Source organism: Periplaneta americana, chromosome 13, assembly GCF_040183065.1.
Source record: "Periplaneta americana isolate PAMFEO1 chromosome 13, P.americana_PAMFEO1_priV1, whole genome shotgun sequence".
Taxonomy (NCBI): Eukaryota; Metazoa; Arthropoda; class Insecta; order Blattodea; family Blattidae; genus Periplaneta; species Periplaneta americana.
The window spans coordinates 7,268,262-7,288,538 of NC_091129.1; the positions used below are offsets into that span (position 1 = coordinate 7,268,262).

Genomic DNA, 20,277 nt, shown 5'->3' on the forward strand with positions numbered 1-20,277 from the left:
ATGTTAAGTATTTGCTCTTGTAATTTAGAAATTTTACGATTGTCAGGCCCACAAACCTTATTATCTCTATTTTTTTTCTTTTCCCCAAGTTACGGACCATTATGGAATACATCAGCACTAGTCATATAGGCATATAAGTAAACTTACGATATATACAAAACAACTTTCAGACTGTCGCATTCACACACTTACTCTCCTCAATCATGCATCTTGTGCTCCTTTAGTCAGAAATAAGCCAAATGGAGTCTTCCAACAGAATTACAATAAACTAGAAAACCCTAGCTATTAGTCTACTGTCGTCATCTTTCTCTCTTCCAAAACAAAAATGAGAAAATAAAGACAAAATCTGAATTCTTCTGCCCAAATCTCTTCTGCAAGCTTGACTTTCACTTCATATACTGCACTTCAACAAGTTAACCAATCACACGTATGTTTGTTTCAATTCACTCATCATAACGATTTGATTCATATCTCCATTTTTCACAACGAGGTAGAATAATCCAATCCACTGCCTTCTTTATTTTCTTCACCTTTACATTCTGGGAATTCTTCACTAATTAACATACACTGTTTGTTGAATAAGTCTTGATAGTGAATGTTTTCACACTCTGGAAACTGATCAACTTTCGGCACTGTTTTACTCATTTCGTTTAATCACCATTCACCTCATCATAGTGAGCGAATTTTAGGAACACCTGCTCGAGAGTTGTCTGGCTGAAGCTGTACTCCTCAATGTCCAGTTCAGATTTTGCTGGAAAACATAATAAAATGAATTAATACGTGGTAGTGGTACCCACTAAACATAATTAAATACAGCATACTGGAAACTAAACTACTCAAAATGCAATATCAATTACTTCCAAATATTTTTTTAAAATAATAAATTATGGTGTTATCTTCCTGGATATGAAAACAACTGAATGTTGCATAGCAACAAAAACTTGAAGTCTAACTCAATTGTTTATTTGTAACAATTATATCATAGATCCAACTATACGCAATGAGCATTTTGGGTACCCTTCCCGAGTCCAGCCCTTTGGATGAACTCTTTTTCTTGTAAAATTTATTTAGTATAGATAGATAGATATTTTTAGAAGTAATTTATTTTTTCATTACAAGATAATATTTGATACAAAAAAAATATATTATATTACTAGCCGTACCCGTGCGCTCTGCTGCACCCGTTAGAAATAAATATAAAGTAATTACATAATTAAAATAGGACATTTGATCCAGGGAACATTCGTGTTTGATAGAAGGATAAATCGTTTAATATCTTACTTAATTTAAATTGTATTTAAAATATTAAAATGCGATCATTTTGATCCAGAGACCACTCATTTGGTGCAATGATAATTCCTTTAACATGTTTCTTAATTGTTATTACCAATTATTTTTGGAAAAGCGAAAATTAACAGAAAAATTTTGGGTACAGATTTATTATTATGTTTATATTATATTATATTATATTATATTATGAAAAAGTGTGTTGATAACGGATGTACTCGAATTAGAAAGTTTTCAATTTGTTGTGGGAGCTCTTGAATCTCAGGAGGAACAACTTTTACAACAGCGCAACATAATCTGCTTGGCTCATTACCCAATGTTTTTGCACTGCATTTATTGCATATGTATTTTATGTATTTTAACACGATTCAATTGAGCATAGTTAAAATTTGAATTATAAAATAATGGATTGCTAAGCTAACGTACTATTACTGCATACTAAATCAATACACTCTCGTTGTTCGTTAATTCTCTGAGATAAAAATTAATATGTTCATAAACATTATTATAAGAAATACAGGAAATGAATATACAGAATAACCTATCAAGTTTTCTGTGCATAAGAAGCTATTTTAATCTTGCCTGTCCTCAATTCACTCACAAGTTACTGTAATAACATTATAGCATTATGTTCATCTAGAGAAACTACACTTTCCAATGATGAAATAATAATTAATTATACAAATCGGTTAATTTAGCTTCCGATATTACCATACAAATACAGAAACATTGTCTGTAGGCTATGTTTCATAGCTTTCGATTGTTGTGTCCAAGGCCCCTTATAGACGAAGTCATTTGTTTTTTATTTCAAAACACGGCCTTGGATGGCAGTTATTTTAATTTTAAAACTCATTTATCTCATTAAATATCAGTCCTATCAAAATTTTTCAGAGAATAAAACTTATCAGAAATCATTTTTAAAGAAACTTTTGTTATGTAACATATTTCACAAAAATCAATAATAAGCGAGATATTTCGATTTATTTAATTCAGGCCCCCTTATAACCCCCCTTTTAAATAACGTATTTTGAATGCCATATAGCCTATAATCTAAGTTACAACGAACTTAATTTATATTCCAATTTTCATCGAAATCGGTTCAGCCATTATTGCGTGAAAAGGTAACAAACATACAGACGGACAGACAGACAGACAGACATACAAACAAAAATTAAAAAAAAAAAAGCGATTTTCGGTTTCAGGGTGGTTAATTATATATGTTAGGACCAATTATTTTTGGAAAATCGAAAATTACCAGAAAAATTTCGGCTACAGATTTATTATTAGTATAGATATTATATTCTTTTTTTTTTTATTTATTACGTTAGTCAATATCCATTAATTTTGTTACACTCCTATATATTTAATAAATAAATAGTTATTATTTTTAATTTAATATATAAAAAAAAACTATACGCATGGAGAGAGATCTAAACCAAGCTCATCAGGTTGATCAGGAAAAGAGGGCCATTTATGAACCTTGTATTCCCTACCTTAGTGCCAAGTATAACATCCCTCTCTTCAATTGGTCAGTGACAGGTTTATTTTTTGGTGCTCGGAGTTCTTTACCAAAATTTACATATCATTTTTTAAAAACAATTATCAATATCATCTTTTGAAATTCAAAAAATCATCTCGCAAATTCTTAAAGATTCCCTGCAGATTAGACAGTTTCATTTATACCACTCAGAAGGCCTTAATTAAGGATATGCTAATTTTAAATGAAATCTTTTATTTATAAGTATAATTTTATAGTCATCTTCTAAGATTTTATTTTATAATTGATAATCAATGGTGCTTAATTATTACATTTTATTTTTATAACAATACTCATATTTAATTGATTACCGTATATTTGTTTGCTATTAATTTCCGGATCCTCGTGGTCATCCTTAATTAAGGCCAGACGGGTTATTTCTCTCTCTCTCTATGCCATCAGATTTCACACATCCAAGTTATAATTTAATTCTTAAAATTGGACTCTCGCGTTGAGAGAGGAACAGAGGCTATGGGTATTTGAGAATAAAGTGCTTAGGAAAATATTTAGGGCTAAAGGGATGAAGTTACAGGAGAATGGAGAAAGTTACACAACACAGAACTGCACGCATTGTATTCTTCACCTGACATAATTAGGAACATTAAATCCAGACGTTTGAGATGGGCAGGGCATGTAGCACGTATGGGCGAATCCAGAAATGCATATAGAGTGTTAGTTGGGAGGCCGGAGGGAAAAAGACCTTTGTGGAGGCCGAGATGTAGATGGAAGGATAATATAAAAATGGATTTGAAGGAGATGGGATTTGATTGTAGAGACTGGATTAATCTTGCACAGGATAGGGACCAATGGCGGGCTTATGTGAGGGCGGCAATGAACCTCCGGGTTCCTTAAAAGCCAGTAAGTAAGTAAGTAAGTAAGAGATTGTGAGGACTCATGATTGTTAGAATAAAGAAACAGATTTTCACTCTGTTTTGTGCAGTATCGAGTAAGAATGACCACTGTTGACCCCAAGTTGGTTGTAAACGGCCATGGAAAGTAATTTGTTATAAAATATAGTGTCTGAAGTTCATGTTGTACTAAGGACAACATTCTACGTTTTCATTGTTCAATAAAAAATTAATTTCAAATCTTGTTCTGTTTTTTTTGAGGCACACGCACGCACACCCCGCCCCCCCTTCTGTATGTTTCGTTTTTTAGGTGTCAGGGATGTCCATGAAAATCTCGAAATCGATTTTTGCAGCACTGTAGTATTTTTTCTTTGTAGATTTATATTGAGAGAGAAAAAACTAATGTATCAATTGAATGATAACAACAACAATACATGTTACCTTTCTCAAGCTGCGAGAAGCATTCGGCCAATGACGTTACAGCATGTTGCGGAACACTAAACATTAGCCTATCTGCAAAACTCTCTTCTAAAGTCGCGTCTGGGAATAAGCCAGCTACGAACTCCTTGAGATCACTGTGTCGATCTGACGATGGCGTTGTTGGTGTTCGATCTCCACCCCTGAGCTTCATTTCTAGAGTGTAACCTGCGCCATACAGGTTCTTCAGATGTTGTGTGGACCCAATACACCTGCAGATGAACATGTCAAACAGTAATAACATATAAATGTAACATATCATAAAGCATTATCTTAATGTATATATGGGAAACTATAAAAGTCTAACAACTTACTGCACTATGTACTGTACTTCAAGGGGAAAAACCTGTAGCAATGAAAATAGCAAGAATACCAGAATCAAAAACTCAGAATTAAATTAAATGGAAAATATTTTGAGGAAGAAGAAAATTTCAAGTACTTTGGAAGTGAAGTGAAGTGAATAATGATGGTAAGATACAACATGAAATTACTAGGAGAATAGAGTATAGTGGTAGACGTTACAACAAGTGAAAGGTTTACTATGGAATAGAGACATATCTGATAAGTGCAAGGAAGTCATATGTATAATTCACATTTTAAACCAGTACTAACATATGCAATGGAAACTTAGACTACGACAAAAATGATCAGAGCAGAATTCAGGTGACAGAGATGAAATATTGTACAGAAAACACCAAGAGATAAGAGTTTAAAATGAAGATATAAGAAATATTTTGGGAATTGCAAAATTGCAGGCTATATTAGAGAAAAACAGAATTATTGTAGACTAGCTGTACCCGTGCGCTCTGCTGCACCCGTTAGAAATAAATATAAAGTAATTACATAATTAAAATAGGACGTTTGATCCAGGGAAGATTCGTGTTTGATAGAAGGATAAATCGTTTAATATGTTACTTAATTTAAATGGCATCCAAATAATTAAAATGCGATCATTTTGGTCCAGAGACACTCATTTGGTGCAATGACAATTCCTTTAATATGTTTCTTAATTTTTATTACATGCAACCATAGTTTAATGAAGATTGACATCATTTAGATTTAATGTGTATACTTTATTTTACCTGTTATAGGTTTCCATTGAATTATGGTAATAACTTAATTTTAATCCTTGTTTTCTACGTATTCAGTAAATGGCGCTTGGCCCACTATGGTACCGAACCCTTCAAATAACTTAAATTATATTATATAATATTACATATTATATTATATTATATTATATTATATTATATTATATATTATATCAGAAGTTACTGTAATAACATTATAGCATTATGTCCATCTAGAGAAACTACACTTTCCAATGGTGAAATAATAATTAATTATACAAATCGGTTAATTTAGCTTCCGATATTACTTCATACAAACACAGAAACATTCTCTGTAGGCTAAATTTCATAGCTTTCGATTGTTGCTGTCCAAGGCCCCTTATAAACGAAGTCATTTGTTTTTTAATTCATTACACGGCCTTAGATGGCCTTATTTTAGTTTAAAACTCATTTATCTCATTAAATATCAGTCCTATCAAAATTTTTCAAGGAATAAAACTTATCGCAAATTATTTTTAAAGAAACTTTTGTAATGTAATATTTTTCACAAAAATGAATAATAAGAGATATATTTCGATTTATTTAATTCAGGCCCCCTTATAAGCCCCCTTTTAAATAATGAATTTTGAATGCCATATAGCCTAAAATCTAAGTTACAACGAACTTAATTTATATTCCAATTTTCATCGAAATCGGTTCAGCCATTATCGCGTGAAAAGGTAACAAACATACAGACAGACAGACAAACAAAAATTTCAAAAAAAGCTATTTTCGGTTTCAGGGTAGTTAATTATATATGTTAGACCAATTATTTTTGGAAAATCGAAAATTACCAGAAAAATTTCGGCTACAGATTTATTATTAGTATAGATTATATTATATTATATTATATAAAAAGTGTGTTGATAAAGGATGAACTCCAATAAGTAAGTTCTTAATTTGTTATGGTGGCTCTTGAATCTCAGGAGGAACAGCTTTTACAACAGCGCAACATAATCTGCTTGGCTCATTACCCATTTTTTTTTGCATTGCATTTAATGCATATGTATTTTAACACGATTCAATAACCTAAGCTGTTGATAAAGCGTCGTAAAATAACCTACTAAAATAAAAAAAAAAAATAAAAACACGATTCATTGAGCATAGTTAAAATTTGAATTATAAAATAATGAAATGCTAAGCTAACATATTATTACTGCATACTAAATCAATACACTCTCGTTGTTCGTTAATTCTCTGAGATAAAAATGAATGTGTAACTTACATAAATATTATTTTAAGAAATACAGGAAACGAATACACAGAATAGCCTATCAAGTTTTCTGTGCATAAGAAGCTATTTTAATCTTACCTGTCCTCAATTTACTCCGAAGTTACTGTAATAACATTATAGCATTATGTCCATCTAGAGAAACTACACTGCTAGTTCCAGATAAGAGTGGCCTTGTGGTAGATTACACGGAAACTAAAAGTAAAGTAAATCCATTGCGCTACAGCCCATGAAGGGACAAGACCGACCAGCTGACTGCTGACCTCGCGTCCACATGCTGAAGCAGAGGTGAACGATCATACATGGAAACTACATCAGGTAAAATAATTAATTAAAGTGTACTACTTAGAAAAAATTATGTAAAATTTAATTTAATTACTAGTCTAAATATTTAGTACAAAACCTCTTTTCCTACTAAGGCAATTATGTAAGATCAATTTTTAGGGCATTTTTAAGGGCATTTTTGAAAGATTTTTAGGTCATAAATGCATTGTTTTTAGGACATTTTTTCATTGTAGGTCATTAAATCCTAGCCCTAACTATTATTATTTTGTTTGCACAGCTTACTTACCTGAGCTCTCCTTTCACCATGATGCCAACTCTTGAACAAAGTGCGTCTGCCTCCTCCATGGAGTGTGTTGTTAGGATAGCACCTCGTGTGCCCTGTTAACACCGAACATTACACTTCATCTTTTGTATACATTTCCCAGTTTTTAGTAACTAAGGTCCAGAAATATATTTTTACAACTCTTTCTATTTCTTAAGTAAGAAAGATGCACTAACTCACTTACGGTACGGTCAAACGTCGCTACTTTTACTGCACAACTTTAGTACTCCAGCTGCAAAAGTTGCGTGTCGTGTTCACACGTAAGCCAAAAGTAGCACGCTGCACGCTGCACGCTACATTTCGTGCTGCAAAAGTTGCAACTGGAGGTTGCGAGTCTGTTCACAGACAAAGCGCTACTTTTGCAGCCACAGTCATGCTGCAGGTTTCCATCTCCGTGATGACTTCTCAATATACATTTTGTGGTTATGTTCGCATTATTAATAAACTCATGCGAAAGCTTACTTATCTATTATTTGCTTTTCTGTCCTAACTAGTATTCAGAAATTGGCATTATTTTTACTATAAAGCTTTTAAAAACGCCTATATACTTAAATGACAACCAACAGCATATTAACGTAATCAATGTTGGCAACCCTCCTGTTTGGAACTACGCTAAAGAAAATTAAAAAAATGAATTATATCGTCAGAAAATATGCTCAGACTGTGTTGTGCATTTAATAACTGTTACAAATAATTTATTTTCATCACATCTAACATTAAAATACATCCAAACAATAAAAGTATCATTGGCACATTTGGGTGGCAACACTGGTTGCAACCGCAGCAAAAGTTTCAACAAAACCGATATCAAAAATGCTGCGGCTGCAACCCTGAGAACCCTGTTCACACGACGCTACTTTTAAGTTGCGCGCAGCATGGAAAAGTAGCGGGCAGCAGGTTCGGCAGCCGCTACTTTTCGGGTTGCACCGTGGTTCACACGTCGCAGTACAAGAGTTGCGCAGTTTTCTGTACTGCATCGCTGCAAAAGTAGCAACGTGTGACCGTACCTTTAACTAACTTCTATATGTTTCGCACTTACATTTTTTTACACTTATTCATTTTTTCTGAGGTCCTGCAAAATTTCTATAGGCTACTTTCCATGTTAATTTATTTCGGTTATAGGTTTTTTGCACTTATACAATCATATTTTAAATGCCAGGAGATATGAAACGTCATTTATACATTTTATGGCACTAAAATCGTTCTCCAGTGGCTTAAGGAGGAAAAGCTGGTGATCAACAAGATCTCCCAACTAGGTCCAGTGGGCCCATCGACCAACAGCAGGTATGGTCTTCCAGACATTCTGGGGGTTGTGTTTTGATGAAGTAGCTACCAAAATGTTGAAATATGTTGTTGTTTTCTAATGCCAGGCATTTGACATTAAAGTCATTTGACCTCTTGCACTCCAATATTTTTCAAAGATATTGTCATGGTTAGCCACTGAAGAACAGATTTTGAGATGTTCTGAATCCATTTCTTGATTTGAGTTGCACAATGGGCAGTTAGGAGACTGATATATTCCAATTCTATGCAGATGCTTGGCCAAACAGATTTGTGTGGTAAATCGGGAATCAACTGTGGATTATGATGCAGAGAGTTCCTTTTTTTTTCCGAGATTGTGTTATCAAATTTTGTTTGTTGAAGTCCAAGTATGTAGATTTAATAAATCTTTTCACAGAGTAATACGTAGATTTAGTAACAGGTCTGTAAGTAGCAGTGCTGCCCTTCTTTGCTAAAGCATCCGCATTCTCGTTTCCCAGGATTCCACAATGGGATGGTATCCATTGGAATACAATTCTTTTATTGAGTGATTAATTGAGAGAGCATTTTAGTTATTTCTGCTGTTTGAGATGAAGGTGTGTGTTTAGAGACTATTGATAGAATAGCTGCTTTGGAGTCTGATAATATAACCACAGTCTACTATATACAGTCACGAAGCTTGAGTTTTGAGGGTGCTAGAAACAATAGACTGTGACGGTACTATTTTGCATTGCCTGTAATGAGGCGATATTAGCGATCCTAGTGGTGAGCAACTACCTAATGTTTGCATATTTACTACGTATTGAGCTTCGCGACTGTATATACTAGACTGTGATATAACTGCATTTTAAAATTTATTGATATGGCAGAGAAGATTCCTGAGACTTTCACTTACTGCAGTGATTTCTCCATAAAAAATTTTGAAATATGGCGTTCACTTAAATCGGCTACAACTTGCCATTTTGCCCACTGTGCAACTCAAACTAAGAAATGGACTCAGAACACCTCAAAATGGCAACAATATTATCTATTTCATATTGGAGAGCAAGAGCGCTAATGGCTTCATTGCCAAAGCCCAGCATTGGATAACAACAACATATTATCTATTTCATCTTTCAAACCAACTACTATCTCTCTTCGTCAATCTGTTTTCAGACGAAATGGCTGTCAGATATGAAGCCTCTACTATGTGTCATAGAGCACTTCTTCAAAGGGCGGTGATATACGGAAAACGCAAGTACCCTTAGAAAACTTTCGACAACACCATCTTTGTTTACCACGAATTTATTCTACTTACATTCACTAGGATTTGAACCCAGCATTCTGGCTTGGAAAGCCTCAGCCATTTGATACAAGGCAGGATTCGAAATAAATACTTATCTACATAATATCAGTGACAATACCATTAGTGATATCGTATTTCAAGCTATACTTGGTTTTTTGAAAGATGTGACATGACAGTTAAGCAGCCGAGCTTGGAACTAGAGCACCATGTTGCCAATATGGATTACCAGCTGCCAGCTGATGAAAGCAAGCAATTGACGTTAAGATGACTGACGTTAAAACATTCACTGACAATTGACGTGAAGGTAAAAAAGCAATACAAAAATCGACAGACAATCAAAGACGAACCGTACCAATGCTAACATTGTGTGCACAATAAATGTCGCAAGAGAGCTATTAAGCACTCGCCACGTGGGAACGGTAAGTTTGGCAACTCAACCATTGTTACCATAGCAACAGGCCTACCACGCTATGCAACATTCAGTTGTTTTTCCGATCGCAACGCTCCTGTTATGTCCCATCTTTCAATAAAAAAAAAAAAAAACAACAAAATATACATAGCAAATTACTAATACATTTTGAGAACAATGATTATCTATATATATATATAATTTGAACTGGTAATGGAAATTACGGGAAAACGGCTGAACGGATTTTAATGAGTGACCCCTCATTTTCATGCATGGCATCCAAAGTTTTTCGGAAAAGTAGTAGTTTTCAGTGAAATGTCAATTTTCCTACATAATTTTCCAAAATCCACCTGTTGTCAGTTTTGAGAACTAATTTTATTGTATCACGGCCGACTTGATTGAATTTCAGAACAAAACACACACTACAATAAACAATAGGCTATTACACGAAGGCCATGACCTGGAGGATTGCCGACATATTCAGAGCTCAATTCAATTTGTTATTAAAAAATGATTGTGCAGTGTATAATTTTCTGAGTACAGCTGTGTATTCAAATCTACGAAACTTGAGGTGGTTTGATGGCATTATTACCATTAGAAATTAAATATTATTATAGTTAATATCATGATGTGTCTATTCTTCATTAATTGTACATAATATTGATGCTATATTGATGACATGAAAGTGAAACTTTTGTGGTTATGTAAGTAAATGTAGAGAATATCTTAATTTAGATCTTCATTTCTATAATTTACTGAGTGGCTGCGATATATATAACTACAAAACTTAAGTAAGATAATAATATTGTTATTAAAAATAAAATATTTTTATACTTATTAAACCAGTGAGGTTGGGTCTTTTTCATATACTTAATGGCAGTGTAGTGTAGATATTGATATGTGTCATTGTCTTCAGTATTGGCTCGAGAGAGCGCAAAAATTACAGTTCCTAAGGAAAGATCAAAAAGTATTACTTACTGATAAAATAAGAGGCCTAGAAATTTTTGTAGTCTCCAGATCATTTCAGCAAGATCTCTTAGTAGGATAAAATTATTTTACGCTCTACATTTCAAGTTCTACATGCAGCAGCTATACGAAAATGCTATTGTTCGAAAGCTTAGCAAACCTACAATCCACAATGACCTGAAATAGCTACTGCTATCGTCCTGACATTGATACTTGGGTTTTCACGTTGAAACTCAAAAACTGAAGTTGGATAGGTTCAAGAAAAAGTATTTGGCCAAAAAAAAATCCATTGAGAAGGAGTATGTTTCATTATTATGGAAGCAAATAACTGTCAAAAAGACAAGTATTCTTCATTGAAAATAAATCTGAAAAATTTTTATTTGAACGTCTAACGAACTTAGTTTGCAGCAGCATTTGCTGCACAAGCCACTAGTTTTATTATAAAACTAAATGTTACTCTTTAATGCTCACCTGGAAGCTTGCAAGTATAGTGTCCCAGAGGAACCTTTTGGACCTGGGGTCCATGCCCGTGCTGGGTTCATCCATCAGCACAACACATGGACCACCGACCATCGCCATGGCGAAGCTCAGCTTGCGTCTCGTGCCCCCTGAGCAGTGCTGACTTTGTTTCCCGGCGTGTTCTTGTATTTGTAGTCCTGCTAAATACAAATCTACCACCCTGCAAAAACAGAATATTTAACATGGACAACGTCTCACAATTTACAGAATTTAGGATATGATGTATTATGGTCAGACTAGGAAAAGAAATATCGGAACTAGGCAATGTAACATCAGGCGTGCCTCAAGGGGCGGTCCTTGCACCTCTGTTGTTTCTTATATACTGCATATAAACGATATAAATAGAAATACTACGTCTCGGATAAGGTTATTCGCGGACGACTGTATAATATATAGACAAATTAATGATGAATCCGATATCGCCGCCTTACAAAACGATCTTAACGTTATTGAAACCTGGATGACAGAAAATAAAATGAAAATCAATGTCAGTAAAAGTAAGTCAATATCCTTCTGTAGAACGCATACAGAAATTTGTTTCAGATATCAGCTGAATGATACATCGGTGCCACAAGTGAACACTTGTATATATTTAAGTAACAAACTGAGTTGGGAGGAACAAGTCACTAATACCACAAGGAAAGCCTGGAAAGCACTACATTTCTCTATGCGTATTCTGAAGAAATCTAACCGAAAGTCAAAAGAATTAGCGTACAAAACCCTTGTTCGCCCAATTATGGAATATGGAGCAGTAGGTTGGGATCCGTACAGACAAAACCAAATCGATTCAATAGAAAAGGTCCAACGTAAGGCAGCAAAATATGTCAAAATGGGGAAGGGACATGGTGAGGAGATAATAAAAGACTTGGGGTGGGAACTTCTCAAGTCAAGGTGACGAAAAACCAGACTCACCGCATTGTTTAAGGCACAAATGGGACACAAAGCATGGACCGAAATCAATGCTAGATTAGCAACACCATCATACTTAGGAAGGGCTGATCATATTAGGAAGTTTAAATGTAGAAAACAAAGAACGCACGTGGCAAAATTTTCTTTTGTTAACCACACAATAGTAGACTGGAACAGCTTACCTGCGGCAATCTTTCAGTGTGGTCCTCTTAAAATCAATACATTTAAGGGAAGGTTAAGAAGATTAGACTGATAATGTAATTGGAAGTGCAGTGTAATTATTTAAGTTGTGTCATGTACCGGTACTTAATTAAATTGATATTTAATTAAGTTGATATGTAATTATTAAATTGATATGTAAAATAATTAAGTTGATATGCAATTAATTAAGATATGTAATTTAGTTTATATGTAAATAAATTAAGGTTATATGTAATTAATTAAGATGATATGTAATTAAGTTGGTATGTAACTAATTAAGGAGATATGTAATTATTTAAATTGGTAATAGTTGGGTGAAATAGAAGTATGTACTTATAAGTTAGATTTACTTTTGCTTATAGTTTTTAATCATAGTCCTAGGTTTATTGCATCTACTATTTATAGATTTACGTTTATTTTATTTTATTTCATTTAGGTTTATTTTATTTTATTTAATGTAATTGTAATTATTGTATATTATATATCACTACCACTGGGTGTATTCCCAATTGTTACTTACTTACTGGCTTTTAAGGAACCTGTAGGTTCATTGCCGCCCTCACATAAGCCCGCCATTGGTCCCTATCCTGAGCAAGATTAATCCAGTCTACCATCATATCCCACCTCCCTCAAATCCATTTTAATATTATCTTCCCATCTACGTCTCGGCCTCCCTCTGGCCTCCCAACTAACACTCTATATGCATTTCTGGATTCGCCCATATGTGCTACATGTCCTGCTCATCTCAAACGTCTGGATTTTATGTTCCTAATTATGTCAGGTGAAGTATACAATGCGTGCAGCTCTGCGTTGTGTAACTTTCTCCAGTCTCCTGTAACTTCATCCCTCTTAGCCCCAAATATTTTCCTAAGAACCTTATTCTCAAACACCCTTAATCTCTGTTCCTCTCTCAAAGTGAGAGTCCAAGTTTCACAACCATACAGAACAACCGGTAATATAACTGTTTTATAAATTCTAACTTTCAGACTTTTTGACAGAAGACTAGATGACAAACGCTTCTCAACCGAATAATAACAGGCATTTCCCATATTTATTCTGCGTTTAAGTTCCTCCCAAGTGTCATTTAGATTTGTTACTGTTGCTCCAAGATATTTGAATTTTTCCACCTCTTCGAAGGATAAATCTCCAATTTTTATAGTTCCATTTCGTACAATATTCTGGTCACGAGACATAATCATATACTTAGTCTTTTCGGGATTTACTTCCAACCCTATCGGTATTCCCAATTGTAGTGTTAATAAGTACATACATACATACATACATACATACATACATACATACATACATACATACACACATCATTCGAAGTGCTGTAAAACAAATTCTGCAACTTCCTAGTGACACACCTAACAGCATGCTTTACACCAGCCACAAGTATAAGGGTTTGTCAGTTTTACGAGTTTCCTGGGAGACCTATCTACAACAGCTGAACATCAACAAATCATTAGAATATTCGTGTGATACTCATGTCAATGTAATTAGAGATTTTAGTAATATCGAAAATCGTTGTCTTAATGAACTGAAATTAGACCAGTCCATGAAGAATTTCAATGTTCGTCAAATAAGACAACATCTGAAGGAGAACGAATATAAAGAGTGGTATTCATACCCTCATGAAGGAAAATGTGTTGAATTGTTTTCAGAAGTACCATCTGCCAATGCTTGGATTATTAAAAAGCAAGGTCTTTCCAGTTCAGAGTGGACAGATATGATAAAAATGACAGCCATGGTAGCGCCAGTTCGAACTCTTCCAGGACGTTCCACAGGCACATCCCACTGCAGACACTGTAGTGAGTTTGAATCCCTACCTCACGTGCTTGGGAGGTGTCCTCAGGGAGAAATCTTGAGAATAAAACGACATAACATCATTCGTTCCCTTCTTGCTGCTGCTCCCCGAAACAAAGGTTTGGAAGTTTACGAAGAAGTTCATTGTTTAGCTGACCAAGATAGCGTACGGAGGATTGACGTCATCGCCATCAATAGGAAAAAATCTGTAGCAGAGATTATCAACCCTACAATACGCTTTGAACAGTCAAAAGCACAACCTATGGATGTTGATAAAGAAAAAAAAAAAGAAATATACGAGTCAACAATACCTTACTTCCGTAACAAATACAGCATCCAGAATATCACAGTGACAGGTCTGCTGTTGGGGTCCTGAGGAACAGTCCCTAAATATTTTTGTGATGTGGAAAGGGAAATTAAACTAGGCAAAGATATTCAAGACGAAATTGTCCAAAACATAATTAAATACTCAGTCACCATCTTAAAAAATCACCTATATGGTAAACACTCCACATAATTGTTTAATTATATATTTGTGATTGAAAATCTGTATTTTTATCTTAAATTTTTATCTATATATTTTTTTATGTGCCCATTCATGTACAACCATTATTGTAAATTGTGTGTTATTCTGTGTCTATAGGCAAACCTTGGAAGGTCAGATAATAAATCAATATGAGAAAGTATTTGAAATTTGAAGAAATGTAACAAACTTATTATTATTACCGGTATTATTATTATTATTATTATTATTATTATTATTATTATTATTATTATTATTATTATTATCCGTTCAGAGAACACAATCCTGCTTATGGAAATAATATTACAATTAGTACAGATTGTCTATCTAATACAAGTACCATTCATAACACATGATAATATTTGAAAGGCAAGAAAAATCAAAACCAACAGAAATAATTGGTACTCATGATATACCTAATTTTATAATTAAAGGGTGTTCGGTGGTCTGAAATTATTACTTTTTAATCCGCATGTTTAACTCCAGTCTGAAAAATGGTAAATTTCCTACGTTATGGAACCAAGCAGCAATTATCCCTATACCGGTACTTAAAAGAGGCAAAAGAAACTATGTTAGAAATTATTATAGACCTAATTACATTCTAAAAACTTATCAAAAACTTTAGAAACCATTACTCACAAGGACATTTCCTTTCACTAAGCCCAATACAACATACATACTTCTACTCTGAATTATCTCTTATAGCACTTTCAATTTCTTACAACTCTTCGAAACCGACATCAAGCACTTCATTCTATCCCTCAACATAGAACGTCTTTATACTCATCCTCCTACACTGCAGAAATACCTTGCATCTGGAATTTGTTACCTAATGACGTCAGGGACTGCCGGACTTCATCACAATTCAAAATTAAATTGGAAAATTTTGTCTTATTTATTGCTTTTTAGGTATTGCTAGAAATGTTGATTTGTGTTTTTTTTCCTCTAGATTAAAATTGCAAGTTTCTTGTTTATGTTAGTTAGTTAGTTAGGATACAATTAATTAGATCAATTTTAGGGCATTTTTAAGGATATTTTGGAAAGATTTTTAGATCATAAATGCATTGTTTTTAGGACATTTTTTCATGATTTATAGGTCATCAAAATCCTAGCCCTAATTATCAGCTTACCTGTTTATTTCACTGGATGGAACACCTCGAATGGCTGCGTAACATTCAAGATGCTCCCTTACAGTGATGTTTTTCCATTGTGCGTCATGCTGGGGACAGTAGCCCATAAGTTGGAAAGCCTCTGCGATGTTAGACGTAACGTTGTGTCCACCAATCTGTACCTGAATCAACAACAGAATGTATGTTCAAATATGCAGTGAATTCAGTCCGGTTCTGAAAAAATGACGTTAACACAGACACAATAGTTGCTAAATTAGGTTATTTCATTTTATCGCATGACTAAATGTATTACAATGAGTAACATTTTCTTCATGTTAACATCTTATTTACAGTAGACTTTGGCCCGATTGCAGAAACGCAAATCAAATCAGTCCCTGATCGCCAATCAGTTGATGTCTGATTTATTTGATTGTTCTTTGCGTTGCACAAACGTGAATCTCCAATCAACTTGTCTCAATTTACTAATTGCTGATTTGAGAAAGAAATACATTTGACAACAGCGCTATTTAGCAACCACAGCCGATTTGATGCTCTTTAAAAGTAGGAAAACGAATGCATCAAGTGGGCGGTGACTACGAAAACAAGTGAATGTTCAAGTGAATGTTTTGCTGTTTTGTTGCTTTTTATAGAAAGGAAACAGGCGGATTCTATTTGTATATAGACTACAATATAGTGAAAAAAAATGAAGCAAACCCAAAAAAAAAAAAAAAAAAAAAAAAAAACGTGAGGGGGCTTCTGTTGTGGGATTTGCTAGGAGAGTCGACAAGAAATTGGAATATGCATAACCTCCATAACCCAAAATAATTCCATTTCCCATCTCTCTGTTTACAAATGGAGCTCGTAACCCACTCATTAAAAATACAGTATTGTGTTGTCATGTGTAGAACCCTGCCAACGGGCTACAACATTCCAGAATTGCAGTGATGGTGTAGACTACATATTGCCTGTATATTCACAGAAAATAAACCTTTTCTACTTCGATAAAGTTCGGCATCATTTCAACCAGGTGATTGGACGGGGATGTGAGCAGTCTATACAACCAATATTAGGCTACTCTTGAAAATCCTGACATGGCTGAAAATTCTCTCTGGATTTCAAATCGTTCCCTGTTTGAAGTTTGGGGATTTATGAGACCCTGCCATAACAAAGCAATTTCATACGTAACATTCCTAACTACTCGGCAAATAGTTGATTTGTGGACCCTAGCAAGATAACCCAAGACCGCCTGAAAAATTACAACAGCATAAAATCTCAGCATTATTAGAACTTGGTTCATTGGAGAAAGTGGAAGGTTTCGATTTGTCTGTCTGCATATATTTGTTTCAATTTTTGAAAATAACAAAACACACGAATCCTTACTTAACCTAAATCAATTCATGTCTATCACGAAAACGCCTTCTTCTTAATAATATTTTTTTCATTCTAAAATTTCTTCATCAGAAGAATCCATTATGTCGAAAACAATATTGTTACAATGTAACTATTTACTATATACATTACAGTAACTGCATTATGAACAGAACAACATAAATAGCCTACTTGATCGATGATCAGTGACTTAACCAGCAAAAATCTGTTGATCAAATCTGATGGAAGACTGATCTCCGATCAAACACTGATTGTTCTTTCTGCAACAGAAATAGAACTGATGGTCAATCAAACCCTCCTTGATTGCCAATCATATTTTGATCGGTGTTTCTGCAACCGGGCCTTTAAGTCAAAGCAATACAGGATCTTCTTCTTCATGTAGGTTGTGGGGTCGAGTATGAGATAGCATCCTCCCCAGCTATTCTCTTCCACCCTTTTATTATCAGTTTCAGTGTCTTTTTTGTTAATCTCTCATCATCCATTCTCATAACATATCCAAACTATCTAATTCCATTTTCCTCCACGATAACACGCTAGAAATTCCACTTCACACATCGTCTCTGTATTCCCCATCTTTCACTGTTGCTACCTCTCGTCACTGGAACTCTCTGCCGCCTGAAGTCAAGGGCTGCCGAACATTGAAATCTTTCAAATCCAAGCTAGAAAATTATCTTATGACGAGTTGCCAAACTAACTTACTATTATGACAAGTGTTGTATTGCATGTTTCCACGTATTCACATTTTTTTTTATGTTCTAGTGATATTCAACTTATTTTATATTTTTGTTTTCATATTTTCCGATAATGGTATATCTCTAATGTGATAAGTTGAGCTATATATAATCATAATTTTCCTTACTGTGTGTACTTAAAAATATTGTATTCATTGTATGCTTTGTATTGCACTATTTGATTACTACTATTAGTATTATTACTATTATTATTATTATTATTATTATCATTATCATTATTATCATTATTACTATTCTTATTTTTGATCATTATTATTATTATTATTATTATTATTATTATGAATAATTGTCTTATTTTTTTATACTTTGTATGCCTCATTTATTTTGACCTGCTGTTCACATTTTATTATGCTTTTTTCTTTCTTTCTGTATGTTATATATTATGTCTGATTTCTTCTTACTTGCTGTTTACATTTTATTATTATTATCTTATTCAGTTTTGTGTGTAAAATTTAGTGTACTTTGTAAATTTGTAGTGTTTTTGTAACGCAGTCTTTACTCCTGGTTGAGTGTTAGAGAAGGCCATATGGCCTTAACCCTGCCAGGTTAAATAAATCATTATTATTATTATTATTATTATTATTATTATTACATCCTACAATTTTGCAATTCCCGAAATATTTCTTATATCTTCATTTTTAATTCTATCTCTTCGTGTTTTCTGTACTACACTTCTAAGGAATTCCATCTATGTTGCCTGAATTGTGCTCTGATACAGAATACAGGGTGATCCGTTTAGGTATGGATAAAATAAAAACACCGCAAAACATTTACTACTGAACTTTATTTCTTGAAATTTTGTGTATACAACACTGAAAGATGGGAGATTCCTCAGAGCTCAACATGACCCCCATTGCGCACCCTGCACAACTCATAACGGTGATGCAATTCAGCCCATGTCCGTTGTACTAATTAGTAAATAATCAATTTCTTGACTTCTGGCAAATAAACTACAGCAATTAAAATATTTGCATTTAATCTCATATTTATAATCATCTGAATTAGGTAAAAATCTGTAAGAACACAAAGAAATAAATTTTCTTTGAATATTCTCCAGCTTAGCCGAGTCAGTGGAAGTAATGGAGTTCCATACAACAGATGCATATTCAAGCTTGGATCTAACCAATGTATAGTATAAAATTAATAAACACATAGGAGTAGAAAAAGAATAAGTTATAGATCTAATTAGACCAAGCATTCTTAATGAGTGGGTATAAATATATTGCACATGATCATGGAAATATAATTTAGAATCAAGTAAGACACCAGGATCTCTAATACTATCTTTTCTAGTAATTATGACATTATTAAGAGAATAATTAAATTTTAGAGAAGTAGTTTTCCATGAGACGGAAATGACAAAAGTTTTGGATTGGTTGATTGATTTTCATTCCATTTTTAACAGACCATAGTGCAATTGAATTAATATCATTTTGAAGAATTTTACGAAAGATTTTGATTTGATAATAATAATAATAATAATAATAATAATAATAATAATAATAATAATAATAATCATCATCATCATCCTTGCATGTATTGGGCCTAGTGGCCCGTTACGGTCTCTTGCCAACGCTTGAACGGTCTGCCCAAGGATCTCTTGCCCACAGGATGGTAATTTAAAATTTGGCGTGGAATTCTAGAACGAGGCATTCTGATGACATGTGATCTCCAGTTTTGTCTGTATTTCTGTAGGTATTCCGTAATCGGTTCAACCTGCAGTTCTTTCATAATGACAAAATTTTTAATGTGATCCATTCTCGTGTATCCCGCTGTACGACGCATAAATCTCATTTCTGCCGCCGTTAATCTTTGTGAATCAATATTACGAATCGTCCAAGCTTCACTACCAAAACAGAGTATAGGTCTGGCCAATGTTTTATAAATTCTGGTGCGCGTGTGTTTTTGTACTAAGGTTGGTTTGAATATCTGATTAATTATCCCCATTGCTCTGGTGAATTTAATAATTTTCTCATTAAAATCTTTTTCTTCTTTATATGAAATTTGGTAGCAGAGATAACTAAAATTTTTAACTCGTTCGATGATCTTATTATTG

General features: G+C 33.7%; 1 protein-coding gene across 2 annotated transcripts in view; it reads right to left on the reverse strand.

Annotated features, from left to right (window-relative positions):
- Nucleotides 1-308: 308 nt before the first annotated feature.
- Nucleotides 309-20,277, reverse strand: part of LOC138711713 (cholesterol transporter ABCA5-like) — a 314,480-nt gene continuing 294,511 nt past the window's right edge. For both annotated transcript variants that reach the window (XM_069842866.1, XM_069842865.1), the window contains exons 27-31: nucleotides 16,102-16,262; nucleotides 11,485-11,692; nucleotides 7,058-7,149; nucleotides 4,114-4,361; nucleotides 309-751 (exon numbers count right to left, since the gene is read on the reverse strand). In XM_069842866.1, the coding sequence (XP_069698967.1) occupies nucleotides 651-751; nucleotides 4,114-4,361; nucleotides 7,058-7,149; nucleotides 11,485-11,692; nucleotides 16,102-16,262 (810 nt within the window). In that variant the 3' untranslated portion in view covers nucleotides 309-650. The remainder of the gene's footprint in view (nucleotides 752-4,113; nucleotides 4,362-7,057; nucleotides 7,150-11,484; nucleotides 11,693-16,101; nucleotides 16,263-20,277) is intronic.